Source organism: Pogoniulus pusillus, chromosome 13 (genome assembly GCF_015220805.1).
Source record: "Pogoniulus pusillus isolate bPogPus1 chromosome 13, bPogPus1.pri, whole genome shotgun sequence".
Lineage (NCBI taxonomy): Eukaryota > Metazoa > Chordata > Aves > Piciformes > Lybiidae > Pogoniulus > Pogoniulus pusillus.
Window position 1 is genome coordinate 7997550 of NC_087276.1, and position 19618 is coordinate 8017167.

General features: G+C 47.4%; 2 protein-coding genes across 5 annotated transcripts in view; both read left to right on the forward strand.

The window, feature by feature from the left end:
• ACAP2 (ArfGAP with coiled-coil, ankyrin repeat and PH domains 2) overlaps positions 1 to 9266 on the forward strand; it is a 79898-nt gene extending 70632 nt beyond the window's left edge. For all 4 annotated transcript variants that reach the window (XM_064152890.1, XM_064152892.1, XM_064152891.1 and 1 more), the window contains one exon: positions 4681 to 9266. In XM_064152890.1, coding sequence (XP_064008960.1) covers positions 4681 to 4784 — 104 coding nt within the window. In that variant the 3' untranslated portion in view covers positions 4785 to 9266. The remainder of the gene's footprint in view (positions 1 to 4680) is intronic.
• A 95-nt stretch (positions 9267 to 9361) lies between these two features.
• XXYLT1 (xyloside xylosyltransferase 1) overlaps positions 9362 to 19618 on the forward strand; it is a 35930-nt gene continuing 25673 nt past the window's right edge. The window contains exons 1-2 of the mRNA XM_064152894.1: positions 9362 to 9787; positions 15440 to 15587. Of these exons, the coding sequence (XP_064008964.1) occupies positions 9362 to 9787; positions 15440 to 15587 (574 nt within the window). The remainder of the gene's footprint in view (positions 9788 to 15439; positions 15588 to 19618) is intronic.

Below are 19618 nucleotides of genomic sequence, written 5' to 3' on the forward strand. Positions count from 1 at the left end.
ATACTGAAATGCAGTATAGGAAGTGTATGCAGGAATTTATCAGTTTACAATTAGATTCTTAGGATCTGAGGGCAGCTTTAGATGGTTTCATACGATAATTGGTTTTTGTCAACAGCCACTTTCAAGCTTCACTGAAATTCACAGGTGTGACTGTGGGAGTATTTACAGGACGTAATAGGAGTGTTTGAAGTGCATTATTTTAGTAGTGTCTGTTACTACTGCTATTACCAACCTGTTTTGCTGATAGTTATCCACAGTTTTCTCCTATTGATGTTCCATTGACATTCATGTAGTGCTAAGTTGACATTATTTAATAGAAGCCTTCTGACCCAGGTTGCTCAGCAGCAGCTGAGTTCATTTTATTACAGGATGCTCTTCTCCTTCCTGTGGAATGGTCACCTTTTTATTTTTCAAATTAAAAATAATGCTTGCACATCAATGTAAAAAGGTACATCAGATACAGTAAAATAACTCCAGATGGAAATAGGAAACTTCTTATTTCCTCAAATTTGATTTTTAACTATTTCTCTTTCTTAGGATACAAATAAGAAACAAAAGAGTCATTCTTGAGTATGTATTTTTGTATGCACAGTAACATACCATTTGATTTAAAAAAAATCAATTATATTCAAGTGGCAGACACTTGAGTCAATTGATTAAAAGAAAGAAAGATAACAAAGTATGTTTAATGAATATGTGCAGCTTAATTCTCAGGCACTCGGTCCCATCTTACGCTATGTTCTGGTGTGATTAGTTCTGCAAGCCATTTCTTCTGTTCTGATATGCTTCCATAGGAACCTGATTTCATCTCATGCAAATCTCAATAATGAAGGCATACATGATTGTCAGGTTAGAGAGATGAAAACACACCACTCTTCCTAGAAGTGGTGGAAGGCAAACCTGATTTTTAAGGTTGAGTGTGGAGCAGTTTTGGCTCACTCCTATAAAGCCTTTCTGTGTTTACCACTGATTGATAAGGATTGTCTGTGCTTCTATCTTTTACCTGATAGGGGCTGGAATATGTTTAAGGGACAACATGGATACATGCCAGTATCTTAGATGAACTCTCTTAAAAAAAACCAAATTTACTTAGTTTCTCCTTAAGAATGGAGATCTAAAACAAAAATCTTCTAAGAAATGCAAACTAAACCAATAAAAATGTTATAAGCACTCAGTTATTCAAATGCTCTCATTGGCAGAGCAACAGATAATTTAGAAGTATGTACTTGAATATGAGGAATAACTCCCCACTCAGAAAATGCAGGAGGCTATGTGTGTGGGGAAATAAATCCTGTTGCTAGTTTGGCTGTTTTGAATGTAAAGCTGTTTTCTGATACAGTGCAAACTGCTTCATTGCCAGGCTAAAAGTAACACGTTCTGAAGTATTTCTGAGTCTCCTCATTTTTATTTTAGTAAACAAAAAACATAGTTTCAAATAATAAAATGCATTTGTGTTAAGGCAGGCAGGTAGGTATTTTGCTTCAAAAGCTCTGTGATTAAATAATAAAGTAACAATTCAGAGCATTTAATTGACCTGCCACAAATCCAAAGTTATTGCAAACCAGAAAACAGGTTTCTGTAGTCTGTGCAAAAAGCTTCATCTGGCTGCTGAGTGTTAGAAGTGCTTGGTAAAATGTTTCATTCGTAACAAATACAGACACTGTTTACATGATACCATGAATGTGTTTGGACTGGGGATGTGAGGGAGATTTTTTCCTTCACATCTTGTTTAAATTATTTTTTTTCAGATAGATTCTTCAGTCAGATGCTTGCCTTTTTTTTTTTTTTTTCAGTTTGTATTACAGCAGAATCTAGAGACTGTAGCCAATACAGTCTGGTCCAGTTATTTCACAGATAGTGTCTGATTCCTGTAAACAGGTGAGAATGACAGTGAAAGGTAGAGCTGCCCACAACAGAGCTGGGGGAGGATAGCATAAAAAGAAACTTAGAAATTCAGTTCTTAAGCTGTAGCAGTGTCTCAGCCAGGAGATCTTGCTGTATCTTTGGATAGCAGAACTCTGGTCTCTCTGATTCTTTACTTGCTGAAGGCTATTTTAAAAGTTGAAGTAAATGTTTGAGTGTCTTAAATGTTCCTGTTGGCCAGTCTGCTAGAAGTGTTCACTGTGCAAGTGTAAGCACACACCTTGTCTCTGCTAGGTACGATACCTTTTCATGGTTGTAGTGGAGGGTCTTGTTCACTGCATGCACATGGTAAATTAGCCACACTGCCCTTATTTTAGAGCTCCTCTTTTCCAAAATCCTGCTTCTAGAAGAAAAGAAGAGTTTTCAAGACACTTGTATGTTTTCTGGAAGCTATATGGGGGTAAATATCCATGTGTGAGTTTGCTGTCATCAGAGTGAAGCCAACTGCCTATCTATCTGCTTTAGTAATGCAGTTGATAATTACTGATGTAGCTAACGGCATCAACATTTCTAACTTAAACACACCCAGCTGGTTTGAGCTGATGAGAGGATGTGTATATTGCTTTGCAAGGTACAGTTGGTCTTCCAAAACACTCCTAGAATGGCAACTAGCTGCAGCTAGCTTGTTCCCCAGAAAGAAGAACAATTCTGCTGGTAGAAGCCATATGCACCATTGTGCTGTTTCTTGTAGAATACTTGAGTGCTCATCTTCTGGTGCTACAGTATGGCTGCTACTATTTGATGTTAGCGATGCTACTTTTTCTTCCTGTCTTTCCTTGAATGTATGATGTGTGCCTTTTGAGTTACTCTGGTGTCAAATGGCAAAGCAGTGTTAAGAGTATTTTTGTACAGCAAATCTGCACTTTAGGGGAAGCATTGCTTGGAGAGGGAATTTCCACAATTCAATTTTCAAGCAGGATTTAAAAATAATCCTAAGGTTTACAGTCTGAAGTATTTTACTGCAGCATGCAAACTAAAGGGACACTTTATTTTAGTCTATTTTTGTACGTAATATTTTTGTTATGCAAGAAAACCAAAACCAGAGCTTGCAAGGATAGCTTTTGGGTTTTTTTTTTCCTTCAATCTGGAAAAAAAATAACCAAACACAACCAAATATAGCAACTTGAAACACAGCCCTAATTCACCCCTTCTGCATTAGAATCGTGATTGCTTTTATCATATGAGCTCGGTTCTGATTTGTGTGCTTCAGAGCTGTTCTTTTTGCTGAACGTTCCAACTCCCTCCACTCGGTGCTTATCTCCCAGTTATCAGAAACTGTTCTAATAAAACATGTCCAGTGCCTGCTTCACCTCTAGAACGTACTTGAAACTAAATTTGAAAACCAAAAGGGAATTTCATTAAAGCTGACTTCTCCTAGGAGAGCAGCATTGAATGTATTTATCTTTTCAAGTCCAGGAAGGTTAGTGTCATTACATTTCTTGTGTAAACCCACATGCCATGCATGTTCAATACTTCTGGAAGGTTAGTTATCATTCCTGAAACTCTTTTTCAAATGGAGTCTCATCTCCAAAAGATGAATAGTTGTGATGTTGGAAATGTGCTGTAAACAGTGGAAAAGGAAATCAGTGTAACTTTTCACTGCAGTGCCAATTTACAAAGACAAAACTGTTATTTGAAAATGATACTTTTCTTAATGCTCAACATTGGGGAGGTTAATTTCTTTTGTCATGTTATTGTTCAAGCTGCCAGCAAAAGGAGCAGTGATGCTGGGATCTTGTGTTCTGTGTGGTCATCTCTGTTGGGAAGACAAGTACAGTTTGGATGGCTTCATAGTGCCTGACTAAACTGAATGCTGTATGCAGTTAATTCCCTCTGAAGGCAGTAGGGTACGGTTAATGTTTTGAAAATGAAACCTGAGCTTGAGGCCCAAAATGCTGCAGCAGATGAAAGAATGTGCAAATGTCCATTTTAAAGTGGCAAAAGAATGACTTGGCAGTGACTCAAGTAGTAATCATTCCTGAATGTGTTTTCCTGTGTGGAAAGGGGGAGGGAGGGAGGGAAGAGGCACAGGCCTGGTGGAAATTGTGGCCATCCCACATTTTGGAATACATCTTAGTAGCTGAGTTGTGTTTAAGCACAAAGGATGAAGACTAAAAAAAAAAAAACCAAAACCAAACCACCAAAACCAAACCTGAAAGATGTTTAAGGAAAGTATGATCCCTTTTATGGATAAAACTGAAAGTGTAATGAGTGTTCAGTAATGCCTGTGAACGTTTTTATATTTGCTGAAGTAACAAACCAAAAGGATTTATGAATGGTAATTTCTCTACATAAGATTGCTTTTCTTTCTCTATCCAACTATAAGACTTCTGACTTCTGTTTCCAAGTAAATCTTTCTTTGTGCTGTAATCCTACTGTTAAGAAGAGAATCTTGGGTAGCAATTCTTTGCCAAAGCAGGAGTTTTATTCTTTAATGCCCAATAAACATTTTTCTTTTTATGTTGCTTTTAAATGCTTTCATTTTTCTTTTCTAACTCTGAACTTTCCTCTGTGTGGCTGCCTCTGAGGTACTGTTTCAGGTATAGTTTGGCTTTGTTTTAATTTGCTTTTTCAGAACATGCATGCAAGTAAACGGTCCCAAAGAGTTTACATCAGCATCATTCCATCTGTAAACAATCTTTGTACATGAATCAGTGTTATGCAGTAACTGATCACACAGTAAGGCATTTGTGCAGTGGTTGGTGATGTTAACTATCAAAAGTGCCTAAAACTGTTTCCATTTTCTTTTCTACCCAGGAGATGAAATTTATCAGGACATTTTTCGTGACTTTTCTCAAATGGCATCAAATAATCCAGAGAAGCTAAACCGTTTCCAGCAGCCAGATTCTCAGAAGTCTTAAGTGTCAAGAACCTGATCCTTATAGTGCAAGTCCTTTCTTGTTTGTTGTTTTTTTTTACTTTAACAGAATGAATTCCATGCATTTGGTTAGTTTGGGTAAAATGACCACTCTCACGTAGCTTTAGATTGTGGTAGCTGGGGAAGTAGGACTTGGTTTATGTTCTACAGGATGTACACCTCAGCAGTTGAAGACGGTGTTAGAAGAAGGAGGACCTACTAGATGAGTATGAAAATAGTTCCTGCTAGCAAGCATGAAGCTTGTCTGCAGTTTGTACATAAACCAGAGCATCGCTGTCTGCATTGCCAGACTCCGGATGGCAGGATGGTCAGACCCCCTTTGCTCTTTGGTGTTGCCTACTGTCTTCTCTTTCCCTTTTGCCATAAAGAACGTGCCTCTGACAGGGAGGTCTGGGTTGCATTTTCTGGGATGGTTTGGAAGGGAAATCAAGTGATGACTTCAAGAGTTGTCCTTCTATTTGTGGGCCTGTAACTTAACAGATTCTGTTGCTCCTGCTCTGAATCTGCTTAAAGGTAGGCTGTTAGTAACAAGACACGGTAACTCCTGCTCTTTCACAGTGGAAGTTTTAACACCAGGCTGGCCTTTATGCTAGTGGCTGCAGGTCAGTCACAGTAGGTATCTATCCTGAAGGACCAAATTTCTAAGAGCAATCTATTTTCAGTGTTGTTTCATTTGGGGTTTCTCTCTGGGCAGCAAGGTTACACTTTTAAATGAGCATGTGGAACCTTCCAAGAAACGCAAATGCAGTCCTTCTGGAAATGAGAGTTTATTTGTAGCATTTGGACCAAAACTTGAAATTTGACTCGTAAAAGTAACTATTGACCCAATGGAGATTGTGTAGAGCAGTTGTAGGAAGGCTGTTTGTTATCTTTTTGCTGTTCTTACTACTAGCTCTAAGATAAACATATAAAATCCCACATGTAATGCAACCACCCTAAACTGAGGGCAATCAGTCCTTTCTATCAGGAAGCAGCTTCCTTTATATAACCTGCAAAGATATGTATATGCTCAAGAAAAGCTAGGAATTTTGCTATGTATTTTGGCCAAGTAACAAAGGAGAGCAGTCTCCATCTGTACCTCAGGCAGCAATGCAGTTCTGTGGTGAGCTGCACTCTGCTGATGTGCATGCATGAAATTATTTCATACCTAGATAATCACCTGAAGCCACAAGCCAGCAGGTGCATTTTTTAATCCTTTGTCTGCCCTATGGACAAGTTAAAGAGATTTTTTTAGGTAATATAATATCAATGTGAGGTTTTAATAATCCAGATATGCCAACCTGCTGTTTAAGTGTATTTAGGAGATGAACTGGCTTTTCTCCAAGCTGGCTAAAATAAGCAATAAGGTAAAAAACAGAAGTTAATCCTGTAAACTGTAGTAAAATACAACTTTCTGGCACATTAAATGTTAAAACATTGTATTCCAGGTATTTATAGTTTTGCATCAAGTGTATGAGAATGCAGCAAATCTGGATGTTGGTTGCTGCAAAGTTGTTAATGTTTTTAGAATTGTCTAATAGATTCTTTTTCCAAGCAGAGGAATCTTAGAAACCAGTTCTTGCTTTGTGTAGTCTAATTGTGCAAGGAAAAGCAGATTCTGCTTTTCCCTAAGTTCCCTTAGTCTGAAAAGTAGGCAATTTAGGAATGCCACCTGTAAGCAGTAATTTCTAGAGAGCTGGTTTTTAAATTGCTGTCTCTGAAATGCTGGTAGACTTCCTGCTCTTTAGTGTTTAACAGCAATGGATGTTTCAGTAGATCTTAGAGAAAGCCAAACTCCTTGTGTACAGAGGGGACAGTGTAAAATACAACTGTGTAGCATATATTTTAGACATAGGTTTTTCTAAAGATGGGGGGTTTGTAGCCTACATGACAGGCAGTGTTTAGTGTGGCTGGCTGTAGTGTAGAGCTGCCTGAAGCTTAATGGCGTAATAGCTTAGTCCATGCTGCTGGAAAACTGCCTGAGAGACCTTTAGGATCTGTAGTTTCCTTCCTGGCCATGAAAATCTGTGACATTTTTTTGCAGGACAACTTCCTGTAGACAAAAGTTTCTTCCCTGTAGCTCTGCAGATCTACGTACTGCATTCCTGATTGGTAACCTTTCTGGGAAGCAGTATCAGTCTGTGTAAGGCTAAGGACTAATGACATACTTCACCCACAGGTTGTGTGTACCCACTCCTCATCAGGAGCTCTGGAGTTGCAGGGTTTCAGGGAGTATGTCAGTCACTTCTGATACTACAGGCTCATTCCCCAGTCATTTAGGCACACTAGGACACCCAGTATCAACTGCTTTCAGGCAAAGCTCTTTTCAGGTCAGGTGCAATATGTGGGATATTGCTTATCTGCAAAAATAAATGTGCCATTGAGTTACAGAAAAAATACTGAGGGCTTACTCTTAGCTGCTGGCAGGCTCACTGCTCCAGGGTCTCTTAACTCATGGGATTCAGCCCTCTGTAATACAGAGCATGATTATTGCCAGCGCTCTGCAGATCTGGAACCCATATGGAGTTCTGACTGAAGTGCTAATCTTCTGCTCAGAAATATTAGGAAACTTCCATTGTTTTATTACTATATAAATCTGAGTATGACTAAAATAATAGACAGTAAGGTTCTGTTGTAGGCTAGCATCTTGTATTCTGTACCAGGTAGTGGAAAGCTTCAATTCTGATGCATGTTTCACGTGTGTACGAAATACACTAAGTCTTAGCTGGTGAGGTTCAAAGTAGTTTATTCCTGACAGCTTCCATGTGGATTTTTAGCCATTTACTAAACAGCACATTGAAAGAGTTTTAAGTTTGTTTTTTTTCCTAGCCAGATTTAGATCATGTGCTCCAAAAGTCCCTTGGAAACACAAATATCAAGGAGCTCAACATATATCCCAGTGCATCTTAATTTCAGAAGTGTAGTTTACTTCTGTTGCACGTCGAGTAAAATGGCCTGTGGTATTTCCTTAATGATCTCTACTGCTTTGATTACTCCTAAGATTTTTCTGCTTTACCTTAATATTGGTACAGTGCACATAAACTTCTGAGTTACCATATTAATTTTTGCCACTGAGTTCTATTAGATATGCTGGAATTTGTTCCCATTAATTTGTGTGACGGTGATAGATGATAGTTTTTGTTTGCTTTCACAAGCTGCACGTATTGGAGCACATTTCACTTGTCCATTAGTATGTTATGGACCTCAGCCTTACTTACCAGTTAGGACCTAATCCAAGAAGTCACTGAAATCAGTGGCAGGCTTTACACTGATTTCAGCAGCTTTGGATTGTGCTTTTCATGGCATCTAATGTTAGTGTGTTGAAGGATCCTGTGTCACTACTGCATTTTTCACTCTGTGCTATTTTATATCCTGCCTGTTTATATACTGAGCTGAAAAAGTTGTAGAAAATGCAACCAGACCTTCCAACTGCTGTCAGAAATCCCCATACGAGAGGAAGTTTCTCCTGTTCTGCAGCACGACATCAATACCCACGTTGTCAGATCATCAGAGCTTTCCTCAACAGGTCAGAATCTTTGCAGCACTCAAGAAAAGTGTGAGAACCAGAATAAGCAGAAGGTTGCTGCGATGTTTCCTGGACATTGGCATTTCTCTGCAGCCACCTGCTTTAAAGTATGGATGTTAATGCTGCTTCCTGATCATGAGAATCTCAAATGACACAGCGATTATAAAAGGACCATTTGAAACAGTTAAAGATTCTGTGCAAGTACTTCAGGACATGGTGTTTCCACACTGCCAAGACAACTGAGCTGATCATTCTGATGATTTAACGTGCTGAAAGTATTTTGAGAGTCCGTTTTGCTAACTACCGTCTCTGCCTCTTCACCTATGGACACTTTTCCTGAGTTAGTTTATGCCACTTGTTGGTGCAGCCTGCTGGCCAAAGCCCTGCTGTCTGGCTTGCACAAGAGCACATCTTTTAAGCAGGGACAACTCCAGAAAAGGTAGTACTGGGGAAAAGGGTTGAACATACCTCTTTGGTATATCCCTTTTCGTACATTTGCTTTATCTTTCTACATATACAGTGTTTTCTTGTTTCTCTTCCCATGGAAGGAGATGATAAAGGAGGAAAAATCCCACTCACTTTCTGTTCTCATCCCACATTCCCCACTTTTTGGTAGGAGCCCCTGCTCAAGCAGAGGTTACTCTGTCTGAAATAGTTCACTTTTTTTTCTCTTTTTATCCAGGCGTCTCTCTGTATTTGGTGTTTTTTAAGCATTCCAGCAGTAAACTGTTTTGTGTTCTCCCCTGCCCTCTTTCCCCTGAAGCTGTAACTGTAAAGAACGTATAACCGGCCCTAGTTCACACCTGATGAGTCTGTAGAGTCTGTATCTGGAACGTGGCTGTACTTCCCTGTCGCTTGTCCCTGTAAATCGCACTGTTGTCAGTTCCCGTGTAGTTACTCCACTGTACATGCTGTAAGGACTGTAAATACCGGACTCGATTAAACCTTTGTACGCTGTGAGCCGCCTCGCTGCGTGGGGGCGGCGCCGGGCGGGCAGCGGCGGCTCCGCCCCGCCATGGCGGCGCTGGGCGGGGAGCGGGGTCCCCGCTGCCGGCATGGCGGCGCTGGCCCGGGCGGCGCGGGGCTGGGCGCGCTCGCAGCCGTGCGCCCTGGCGCTGGCCGCGGCCCTGGCGGTCTGCGCCTTCTACTACCTGGGCGGCGGCGGCGAGACCTTCTCCAGCGCCACTCGCCGCCTCCGCGCCACGCCGCCCGCCCCGGCCCGCCGCCACCCTCAGCGCGCCGGCGGCGGGGACCCGGCGGGAGGAGGCCGGGATTTGCACCTCCTGATGATGTTCACCAAGGCGGACCGGAGCCCGGCGCTGCGCACCAAGGCGCAGGCTGCGCTGCGGTCCCTGCTGCGGCACGGCCGCCTGGGCGCCGGGGATGCGCTGCACTTCCACCTCGTCACTGACGGCGCCAGCCGCGACCTCGGCCTGGGCCTGCTGCGGGACCTGCTGCGGGGCGCCGCCTTCCGCCACCAGGTGCGGTGCGAGCGGCGGGCGGGCGGGCGGACGGGGCCGGCGCTGCGCTGTGGGGCGTGCCTGCGGGGAGCGCAGCTGGGGCGCTGCGGGCCGGGCCTGGGCTCGGCCGTCCCGCGCTGGGTCGGTGAAGCCTGTGGGCCTCCCGGGGCTCTCGTTACCGGCTCTGCTCTCTGCCGCTTGCAAGGAGCGGGCGCGGGATGGATAACGAGTACCTCATGAGGCAGAGGGAGCAACAGTCTAGTGACAGGGAACTCCCCGCTGACAGCCCTTGCTCCAGCTCCTTGCGGAGGGTGTGTGCGTCCATCTCCCTCCAGTCTGTCGAATCTTTGGACCCTGTGCTCCCTGCTGCTGCCTGCGGGGAGGTGTCCTGCTGCGACTCCGCCGTTGTCGGACCTGAGACTGGGTGGATGCGTAGCCCGGGAACATCTCTGGCAAACTACTGCCAGAGGAAGGCAGCTGCGCTGAGCAGTGCTGGTCCTCCTCTAGAGACCCTTTTGATAGCCCTGGCTCAGTGTCTCAGCGCAAGGATCGTGCTGTGTGCTTGTGTGTAGGTGGCTTCCCTAACTGTCCTGGAGAACTGAGCAGAAAAAGCTGATACCCCTCTGCTGTCAGCTCTTGAGAAGGACTATGGAGAGTCTGCAAAGGCTTGGAGTGGCCAAGCCTCCACTGCACGTGGGAGTGTTCATATAGTTACTGGCCAGAGAAATGGTCTGGTCTCCCAGATGTGTTTGGTGCAGTCCATGCAAGGTCAGGCTTTCCTTCACAGCAAACAGGTAGCTGAAGACTGTAGGAGTGTTGAGTTCAGAGGCTTCAGGTAACTTGACTCTCCTGTCCTATGGTTCTGTGGTGGGTGGGTGGCCTACACCGTGTTGGCAGTGCTTAGCTGTCTGGAGGGGTGTGCATTGCTACCTTCAGCAGGATTCCTCCCCACTGCGCAGAGTGGACTGGTGGTTGCCCATGATGGTGCAGCACAAAAGCCTCGCTCAGGTTTGTGGTATTGTGCCTTCTGGAGTAGGGGGACTCCTGGGCCACCATGGTGTGCAGACCTGTTACAGATATCACTCTGTGTGTGTGCCTTACTGCTGCCTGCTCTTACGAGAAACCACCTTCTTCTGTAGGCAGCCTTGCCAGCATTGCTTCTCCAAAGGGGACGTGGGCTTGCGGGTGTTGCATGAGGTGGGAGTGGGAGGTGGGGACATGCAGTAATGTGTCTGCCTGTAGATGCTTCTGGACGCACGATAAAGCCTGTCTCATGGCTCGGTGAGTAGGTCTTTTGCCAGAAATGATCTCTTGTGTGGAAGCAAGCAGTGTGCTCTGGAGGCTCAGGTGAGATTCCCCTGAAGTCTGCTCAGTGGGACAGGTTTTTTTTCTCTTTCTTGGCCAAGCCTGATGTCTCCTGGTTCCGTTAGGTACAGTGTGTGACTGACAGTGCACTTCAGCTCTGTTCACTCGCTGGTTTTAGGTAGAGTTCTCAGTAGAGAGCAGAAGCTGTTGCCTTATTCCTAGTGCTGCACTAGCTCCCGGTATGCCAGCAGGTGACAGCACCCGTATTCATCCTATGGCCCACCCTATTCCTCTGTCAGCAGGAAACCTCACTCTAACGTGGACTTCAGGTGCTGCCAAAATGGTGAAGGTAGTTGATTTAGTGCTTAGGTAGCTCCATCAGTTACCCATCTCCATCCTGAGATCTCTCCTTTCTTGGTTCTCCTGGCACCCCCAGAACACTCCAGGTTTTTGCACTGCTTTCCTAGAGCAGGCCTAGAAACAAGGCTTGATAAAATGCTGAGAGGGCAGCTTGATCTGCTGAGGCAGGAGTGATAGAAACCCTCAACGTGTTCTTCATGAAGGTGTGGTTTGGGCTCTGCTTTTGTAGCTGCCGTAGCCCTCCTTCCCCAGCACAGCTGGAATGAACTGTGGTAGGGCAAAGACCAGGGAATCGGACCCGGACTCCAGCTTTGGGGAAGGTAAAACAGGTCATCTCTTCTGCTCTCTACCAAAGCAAATGTGGGACCTTTCAGAGCCTTCTGGAGACTGAAACTGCTGGCCGCAGTCTGCCAGGGCAGCGTGCAGAGGAGCTGTGGGATGCAGCGCAGTGGGATGGGGAAGGAGCAGCTCAGACTCAGGACTCTCCCTGCTGGGCAGGGCAGACTTGCGCTATTCAAGCCGTAGGCCAGTCGTGACGTGGCGTCACTGGTCTGGAAGTGCTTGGTACAGATGTGTCCCAGATGCGGCGGGGGGACTGCAGTATGCCGCCGGCGAGCGGCAGAGGGCGCTGGTGCTCCGCGGTGTGCTTGTGTGGCTCTTCGGCGTGCGGTGGAGGGCGGCAGCCTGGAGGAAGCTGGTCGGGGAGCACCCGGGAGAAGCAGGGGTGGAGGAAGGACCTGTGGCACGCTGCCACCCAGCCAGGCCCTGCCCGTGCCTTGCGGAGCTGCTGCCGGGCTTTTACGAGGACTGTTAGGCTCGCAGTTGCAGAGAATGTGTCCTTTCCCGTGTCTCTACAGCTTCTGCCTCCTGGCAAGCAGGAGGTGCCCGGGAGCAAGCCTGGGCACGTCTCTGCCGCTGACAGTGTGCTTACAAAGAGCCCTGACTTGGCCCTTTTCTTGCAGCTCCGGGCTGCGCACTCTCATTCCTTGTGCTGGTTCGTATCACTTACTCCGTTCTCCTCTCAGGATAAAATTAACTGCATGCTTTGCTCGTTGCTCTTCTGGATGCGTGTTTAGATTGGTCCCATGAGGGATGCTGGAAAACACCGACTCCTCTGCTGGTCAGGAGCTGTGTGGAAGATATGCTGGGGTCTGCATAACCAAACTGCTGTGACCCCTTGCTTATGAGAGAGCTGCAAAGATGCTCAGCACGAGGAGGGAAGGTTAAAGAGACATGAAACGTGGGTGGTTTTCCCTAGTGAATCAACTGAAAGGCTCGCTCCTCTGTGCAGGACGTGAGTTTGTAAAACTGCTTGCCCGGGAAACCCCCAATTCTTAATGTCCTCAGCAAACGTGGTCAGATTTAGCTACAGGGATTTACCGAAAGCTGTTACACAAATAAATAACCAAGTACAAAATTAGCAGCAGATCAACAAGCTGTGCTAAAGTCAGCAGTGGGGAAGAGGAGAAGCCCTTGCAGTCCAGCAGAGGCTGGCCAGCCTGTGGCTGCAGAAGTAAAATTCAGCTGCTCGGGAGTTTGCTTTACAGAAGTGTCTGACCAAAGGGTGGGCAAAAGACAAAGTTTCCTGTTTTCTTTGGCAGGGGAGGGAAGGTAGATGATACTGTGTCTGGAGTTACAGGAGTCACTTTCCCATCATTTTTGTCTACTGAGGTTTTGCTTTCTGCTCATTTCAGAGGTGCCTGTGGTTGGTTTGACTTCTTTTCTCCTGCTCAGCTGTTTCCTATGTACTTGTGCCGACCTCGGGCGGTTTTCACTGGATGCAGCAGGAGAGTTCGGAGTATTTCTCCTCTGTGCTTCCCCAGTCTGGCCAGTCCCCAGAGCTGCACTTAAGGAGCTGGACTGCAAGGAGAGCAGTGCTTATCGCAGCAGTGGCGCCGGTGGTGCTCAGCTGTGTGCACAGGCCTTGCACCTGTAGAGCAGCGGTGGTTTACTGTGTTTAGTCGCCCAGGATGGCTGCCGGCAGTAGCGTTTGGCGCTGCCGATCTGCTCCCTGCAGCAGTGCTGCCGGTGCTAACGGCTTGGCAGGTCTGTGGTGAGACGCTGCTGTCATCCTACCGGTAACAGAGTTTCTTTCCCCACCGTGTCCTGGGGTGTGTGTTGTGCTGTTCAGAGCCAGGTGTGGCTGCTGATGAGCTCTCCCAGTGCACTTTCCCGGTACATGTTGTTCTGTGTTTTTCCTGCCGGACTCCTGCAGGCGCTTGGCCCTGAGCCCAGCAGCCAGGACTGCAGCAGGGTGGCTGCTCTGCCCAGGGACGTGCTGGATGCAGACACTGCACAGGGCTCTACTCCATCTGACAGCGAGGGCCAAGGATGGACGTTTGGGATGTCTGCCCTACAGTCTTTTGGGACTCCTGGGTACACAGTACCCTGCTGTGGGCTTGGCTGTTGTACCTGCAGTCAGGGTGGGCTCATCACCTTGCCTTGTTTAGCTTGCTGAAGGTCCCATGAGCAGTTCCTCACCTCCGATGAAAATTGCTCTGATCCGAGAGCGCTTTGAGCAAAGTGTTCTGCAAGAAGCTGTGGCAGGGACCTCCAGACTGCTCACTGCCTCCGTCTCTGCCAGCCTCACTGGTGTCAGAGCAGCGCCTTGTGCGTGTCATACAGAGGATGGTCATTGTATCAGCTCAGGCTCCAGAGCTGCTTTATTCTCTGAAGCACTTAATTTAGGTCCTTGTTTGCTTTTGTTTGTTTTTTAAACAAGGCAGATGCTCTATCCTGAATGTTCATAGTGCAGAGCTCCTTGCACTTTGGGCAGATAAGTTGTAGTAGAGAAAAGGAGTGAAACTGTAGAACTGTTGATCAGGTTTGTTTGGAAAGGACCTGTGAAGATGATGGGGTTGAGTTTCATGCTGAAAACAGGGCCTGCTTGGGGAAGTGTGTTGGTACCCTTCAAGCAAGGGATAGAGACTCCCCTTTCCAAAATTTGAGTACTGCTGCAAAGTCACGTCCTCGCTGATATTCACTTCCTCTGGTGCTCTTCTTGCTTTCCCTAGCCTGGAGAAGGCAGTATGACCTCAAGTCTTTACACTCAAATTCCTACACTCCCACTCATCCACTCTGGGATCATGCCCCTCATCTCTGGTGACCACTCTGAAAGTCCCTCTGGTTATCTTGTGATTCAGTGACTGGTGTCCTTCTCTGTGTGTATAGCCAGTATGAGGCTATGTGAAAGTTCCTATTCATCAGACTTTGGCCAAAATGAGTTATAAACTTGTGACATTTCAGTAGCTGACAAGGTACAATTGCAGCTGCCCCTGTTCCTGGCCCACAGCCACAGCCTGCAGAGGTGTGGTGGGGCTGGGGCTGGGGCTGGTGCACAGGCCTCAGCAGGACTGAAGGGTGCTGAGTGCTGGTGGCTGAGCGTGAGCAGAGCTCCAGCACAAGTGGTCTGAGATCCATCAGGAGAAGCTGCTTGTCTCTGCTCTAACTCCCGGTGTTTGGATTTCTATCAGCATGCTGTCGGCCATCCTCCCTTTCCCCCTCCAGCCCTGGCAGGATGTGCTGCAGATCTTGCCTCCATGCTGGGCTGAGGTTCAGGAAATCCGAGCTGTGTCCCCAGCCATGTCACAGTCTGCCTTTGTAGCCAGGAAGAAGTCCTGGTCTTCAGGGTAAGTGGTGTGGTTTGGCTTGCCTCAGAAGGGCAGGATGTCAGAGTTTGGAGCAAACTCACCTCTCCTGATGGACTCCATCTGGCAGACTAGATATGTAGTTGCATTAGGCAATGGGAGCAAACCAGAAAACAACACTGAACACCCTTGATTGTCTTTGCCCATCTCACACTTACAGAATGGCTGTGAAAATTCTTCCCTTCTTTCCCTGCTGCGCTTAGCTGGCTCTGGGGACAAGGGCCTGGCACAGTTGGGCCCCTTTGTGCAGCTGCAGCGCCACCAGGAGTGTTTGTGCTTTAGCAACCTGCTCCCCTTGCCCTGTTCTGGTGCAGACTGAGCAAAGGCAGCAGTTGAGTGGTGTTTCTGGTGTCTCTCTCAGGTTATAGTCCATGATGTGAACGAGCTGACGGAGAAGCTGTTTCCAATCGTTGAAGCCATGCAGAAACACTTCAGTGCTGGATCAGGGACCTACTACAGTGACTCCATCTTCTTCTTGTCAGTTGCAATGCATCGTGTCATGCCCAAAGGTAAGATTCCACTGAGCTGCTGCAGCAGCTGCCTCTTGCCTCTGCACAGAGATGTTATCCAGTGCTATCTGGCATGCAAAGAAAGTTAATAAGCTTTTGGGGTGGGCTCCCAGGGTTCTCTGCACCTTCCTGCAGAGTGGCAGACCCTTCCGTCCAGGTCTCCACTGGCATGAGTGGCAAGAGGTTGTCTGGGCTGCACAGCAGGTGGCCCTGCACTTGCGGTGTGAGATAGCAGGAGAGGTGAGACAGGAGAAAGCGTGCTTGCTGTGCGTGTTTTACAGCCCACTTCCCCTTGGAGTGTCAGCAGGAAGATGTGCCACATGCTTGTGGTGTGGCTTTGTGCTAGTAGGCATCAGCAGGGTGCAATTGTCCAGCCTTTCCTCTTGGCTTTAGTGAGCTCATGGAAAGCTTTGCTGATTAGCAGCAACTGATCACTGAAGTTTCCTTACTGTGCCTCCACTCTGCAGTTCTGAGTGTGGGAACAGTGAATCTGCAGGAAAACAGGGCAGCTGGCAGAAGGGGCTTGGCTCAGTCCATGTCATGTTTTGCTTCCCTAGCTGCACGCAGGTGCTCCTCCTGGGACCAGCAGGCTCTGCAGCCTTGAACTGGTCTCCCAACCCCTTCCTCCGAGTTCCTCCAGCCTTGCATGTCCCTTTCTGGTACCAGTCCCTGGGCTCTCCCTGATGTCTGCCTCATCTGCCTGATGCAGACTTGATGGCAGCATTCTGTCCTGGGCTGGCCACATACCCTTCCGTGCCACAGCGGAGCACAGGTGACAGTGGCAGCAGGGAGCCCTGGTGTATTGCTTACCAATATGCCTGCCCCAGGAGGAGATGACCAGCCTCTTGAAGCTGTTTGTGGATGGCCCGTGGTTGTGGCCCATTCTCATATGTGTGTGTTGCTAAAATAGCTGTTCCCATGCACGGTCAGGCACAGCCTCGCTCTTGCTGGCATGTGAATAGCTGTGACTCCTCTGTGCCTTTGCTGAACCCTATCCCACTTTATCTGTTTCCAGAAGCTTCTTTCTCTGCACTGGTTCGTGAGGCTTCCTCTGGGCTTTCTCCTGACCTCCTGGCGCAGCCATCCCACACAAGGTCATTTAACAGTGGGGCATTGGCGTTTAATATCTGTGGGCAAGTGTTAGGGATGAGCAGGCAGGGCTGCTTCATCCTCTGGGGGCTGTGGGGTGAGGTGCTTCCACCCAGCCCCCACCGATGATTGCTCTGTGGGCTCCAGCAAATGTGCGGTGCTTCACCCTCCATTAGATCAGGGCAGTTTGTGTTTTGTGTCTGGTGCTGTCTGCGCTGCCAGCGCTTGGAGGTGCGCTGCATACAAACGGCGGCATTAGTGCTGGCTCAGGCAGCCCTCCCAGCTCCTCAGCCTGTCTCCACCCGTGTCGTGCCGCCTGCCAGCGTGAAGCTGCTCCCTCTGAAATGCCTGTTTCTGTTTGCTAACCCGCAGAGTTGTCTTGTCTCGTGGAAAGCCTGTTTGCACTCCCTCAGCCTGACAGGGCTTTCGGTGTCTGTTGAGGGCACAGGATGTGTAAAGAGGCATTTTTACAGTTTCATGAGCTTAGTGTTTGTTTCAGAAGCTGCTTGTAAATCTGATTTGTGTTTCCCTTGCAAGGGAGGTCAGATTTACTGCGCTGGGTGCCTGGTGATTTACGGGGCTGGCAGGGCTCCCTGCCCCTTCCCTGTGCAGCCAGCACCGGACAGGAGGCAGCAGGGAAGGCTGCAGCTCTGCTGCCTGCTTGCAGGCTTGTGGGTGCTGTGCTAATGGAACTGGGCTCCTGCAGTTCTTCTGGTTCTAACAAGCCACCCTCTACTGATGTGAAGAAGCTGCTTTGCACAGATGAAGGGGAAAGGACTACTCTTCATTTTTGGGCTCTATTAGTGTTTTTCCTCATGTGCTTCTGTGCCATTTCATCTGCCATGAATGAAGCATCTCTTTGTCTGCCTTTGCAAACACATCTGACTCCATAGCGTTAGCACCATGCAAACTTAAGCATCCTTCAGCAGAAATAAACCCCTTGATCTGAATATTAAACTCTCCTGTGGGTTTGTTTAGACTTGTATTATTCAGTCTAGAGTGATTTTTGTTTTCATTAACTAGCAACCTTTGCATTAAAGTTGTCTGGATTCAGTTTCCCAGACTTACTGTGTTTTGAAGGAAGGCATTTCTGTAGTATCACGACTTAGTGATTTGTTTGTAGCCGTGGTGTTGTGACAGGGCATTGGCTTTTGCAGGCTGATGGCACTGAAAATTGAACTCCAGGATTTTTGTTTGTTTCAAAGAAATCCTTTCGTGGAACACATGCTGGCTGCATGCATATGGCACTGAGAGTAAATGGGGTTTGCCATTCAGCTGCTCCGTCTGTCGCTGCTGCTTGGGATCCTTGCCCAAAAAACTTCAGATCTAAAATCTGCAGCTGCCAAACTATAACATAATGGCTTCTTAGCTGTGTAAATCATGGAACTCTCTTGCCTTAAATGTCTTCCATCAGTGGAGTTAATCTGATTTAAACCAGCTAGGGACTTGGTATGCCGTATGCAGGAGTGCAGACTGCATAACTCCTGTCTCTGCTTGAGGCTCATAAATCCTGTTTTAATGCAGTGTGTCTAGGCCAGAGGAGCTGTAGGAGAGCTTGATGCATCACAATAGTTTTGCAAGGGAGAAGTGATGGGAAATATACACAGAGAGGAGGTGAGCAGAGTTCAGGCTTAGGAGCTGCTGCCAGATTAAGAGCAGTGCCAGCATGAAATGGTCTTGGGTCGTGCAGGGCAGTTCTAGGAAAAGGACTTGGACAGTTTTACTTCCTGTTTCAGTATGCCCATCTAGGGCTGGCTTCTCACTTCCCAGCTGGCTTTGATCCCTCTAATTACTTGTCATTTCAGTTGTGCAACTAAAGACTATCTGACAAGATTTTTATTACCCTCCTGATGGACATGTGGAGGAGTAATGTCTGGGCAGGTCTGCCTCGAAGACTAGGTAATGGGACAGATTGCTGGTGCTGCAGAAGAGGAGGAGGAGTCAGGGTGTCAGAAGAGCAGCCTGGAGAATTCTTGGACCAAGTCAGGTAGTTTTCAAGGAGAATTAGTTTAGCAACTTCGTGTTTTCAGCAGCTAGTGGGCTGTGGGAGGGACATCACTGTCCAGCAGCTTGGTCGAAGCTTTGAAAACCGCCACTTGGTGTTTGTCTCCACTGCTGACCATGCTGCAGCAGGATCACTCAGTGGGAGGAGAGACAGAGAGAGGGGAAATTGGACGGGAGGGGGAAGAAGCATTGTGGCTTATCTGCCAGCTTGGGTAGCATGGAGTCCATTAGCTAGGAGAAGTCGCTGAAACCTCACTGGAGGTAGCGTGTGTTACATGGAGGGAGAGTGTTTAGCAGAACTTGACTGCAGATAATGTTTGACAAGTTGGGGGCAGCAGGATTTCCTGGCTGGTAAGAAGAGCTGGCAGCCTTCCTGGAGGGTAGCAGCATCTCTGAACGTGGTCTCTTCCTCGCCTGGCAGTGTGTTAGGGGAACTCTCAGTTTCTTTCTCACTGACCAGCCTAGCCTGTAGGCAGAGGCCCTGACACAGGGTGCGAGATGGGCACAGGGCGCCAGGGGCCACTGAGCTCTGCCATGTGTGAATTTAGCCCTTGTGCAGCATGCTGCACCTTTCAGGTGCTGGAGAAGCACTAATTTGTTACTCCTGGCACACTCTGGGTGGGCAGGGAAGGGAACATGATTCTGCTTGCCTGAAGTGGTGGGATGCAGTTGAGCAAAGCCACGGCTGGGATGTCTGCCTGGGAAGGGAGTGCCTGCAAGGATGGAGCCCCTGCTTATGCTAATGAGGCCCTGTGTCTTCACAGAGGCAGTGGAGGGAAGAGCACAGAGCAGGATGGGGTCTAACTGCAATGTTTAATTTCACTAACAGTACTTCTTACAAACGTATGACATGAAGTTTGGAGATGTCCAGGAGAAGCAGCTCAACAGTTCCTCCTCTTGTACAGCTTCTCTCCTGCTTTGGTGCCTGCCACATCCCA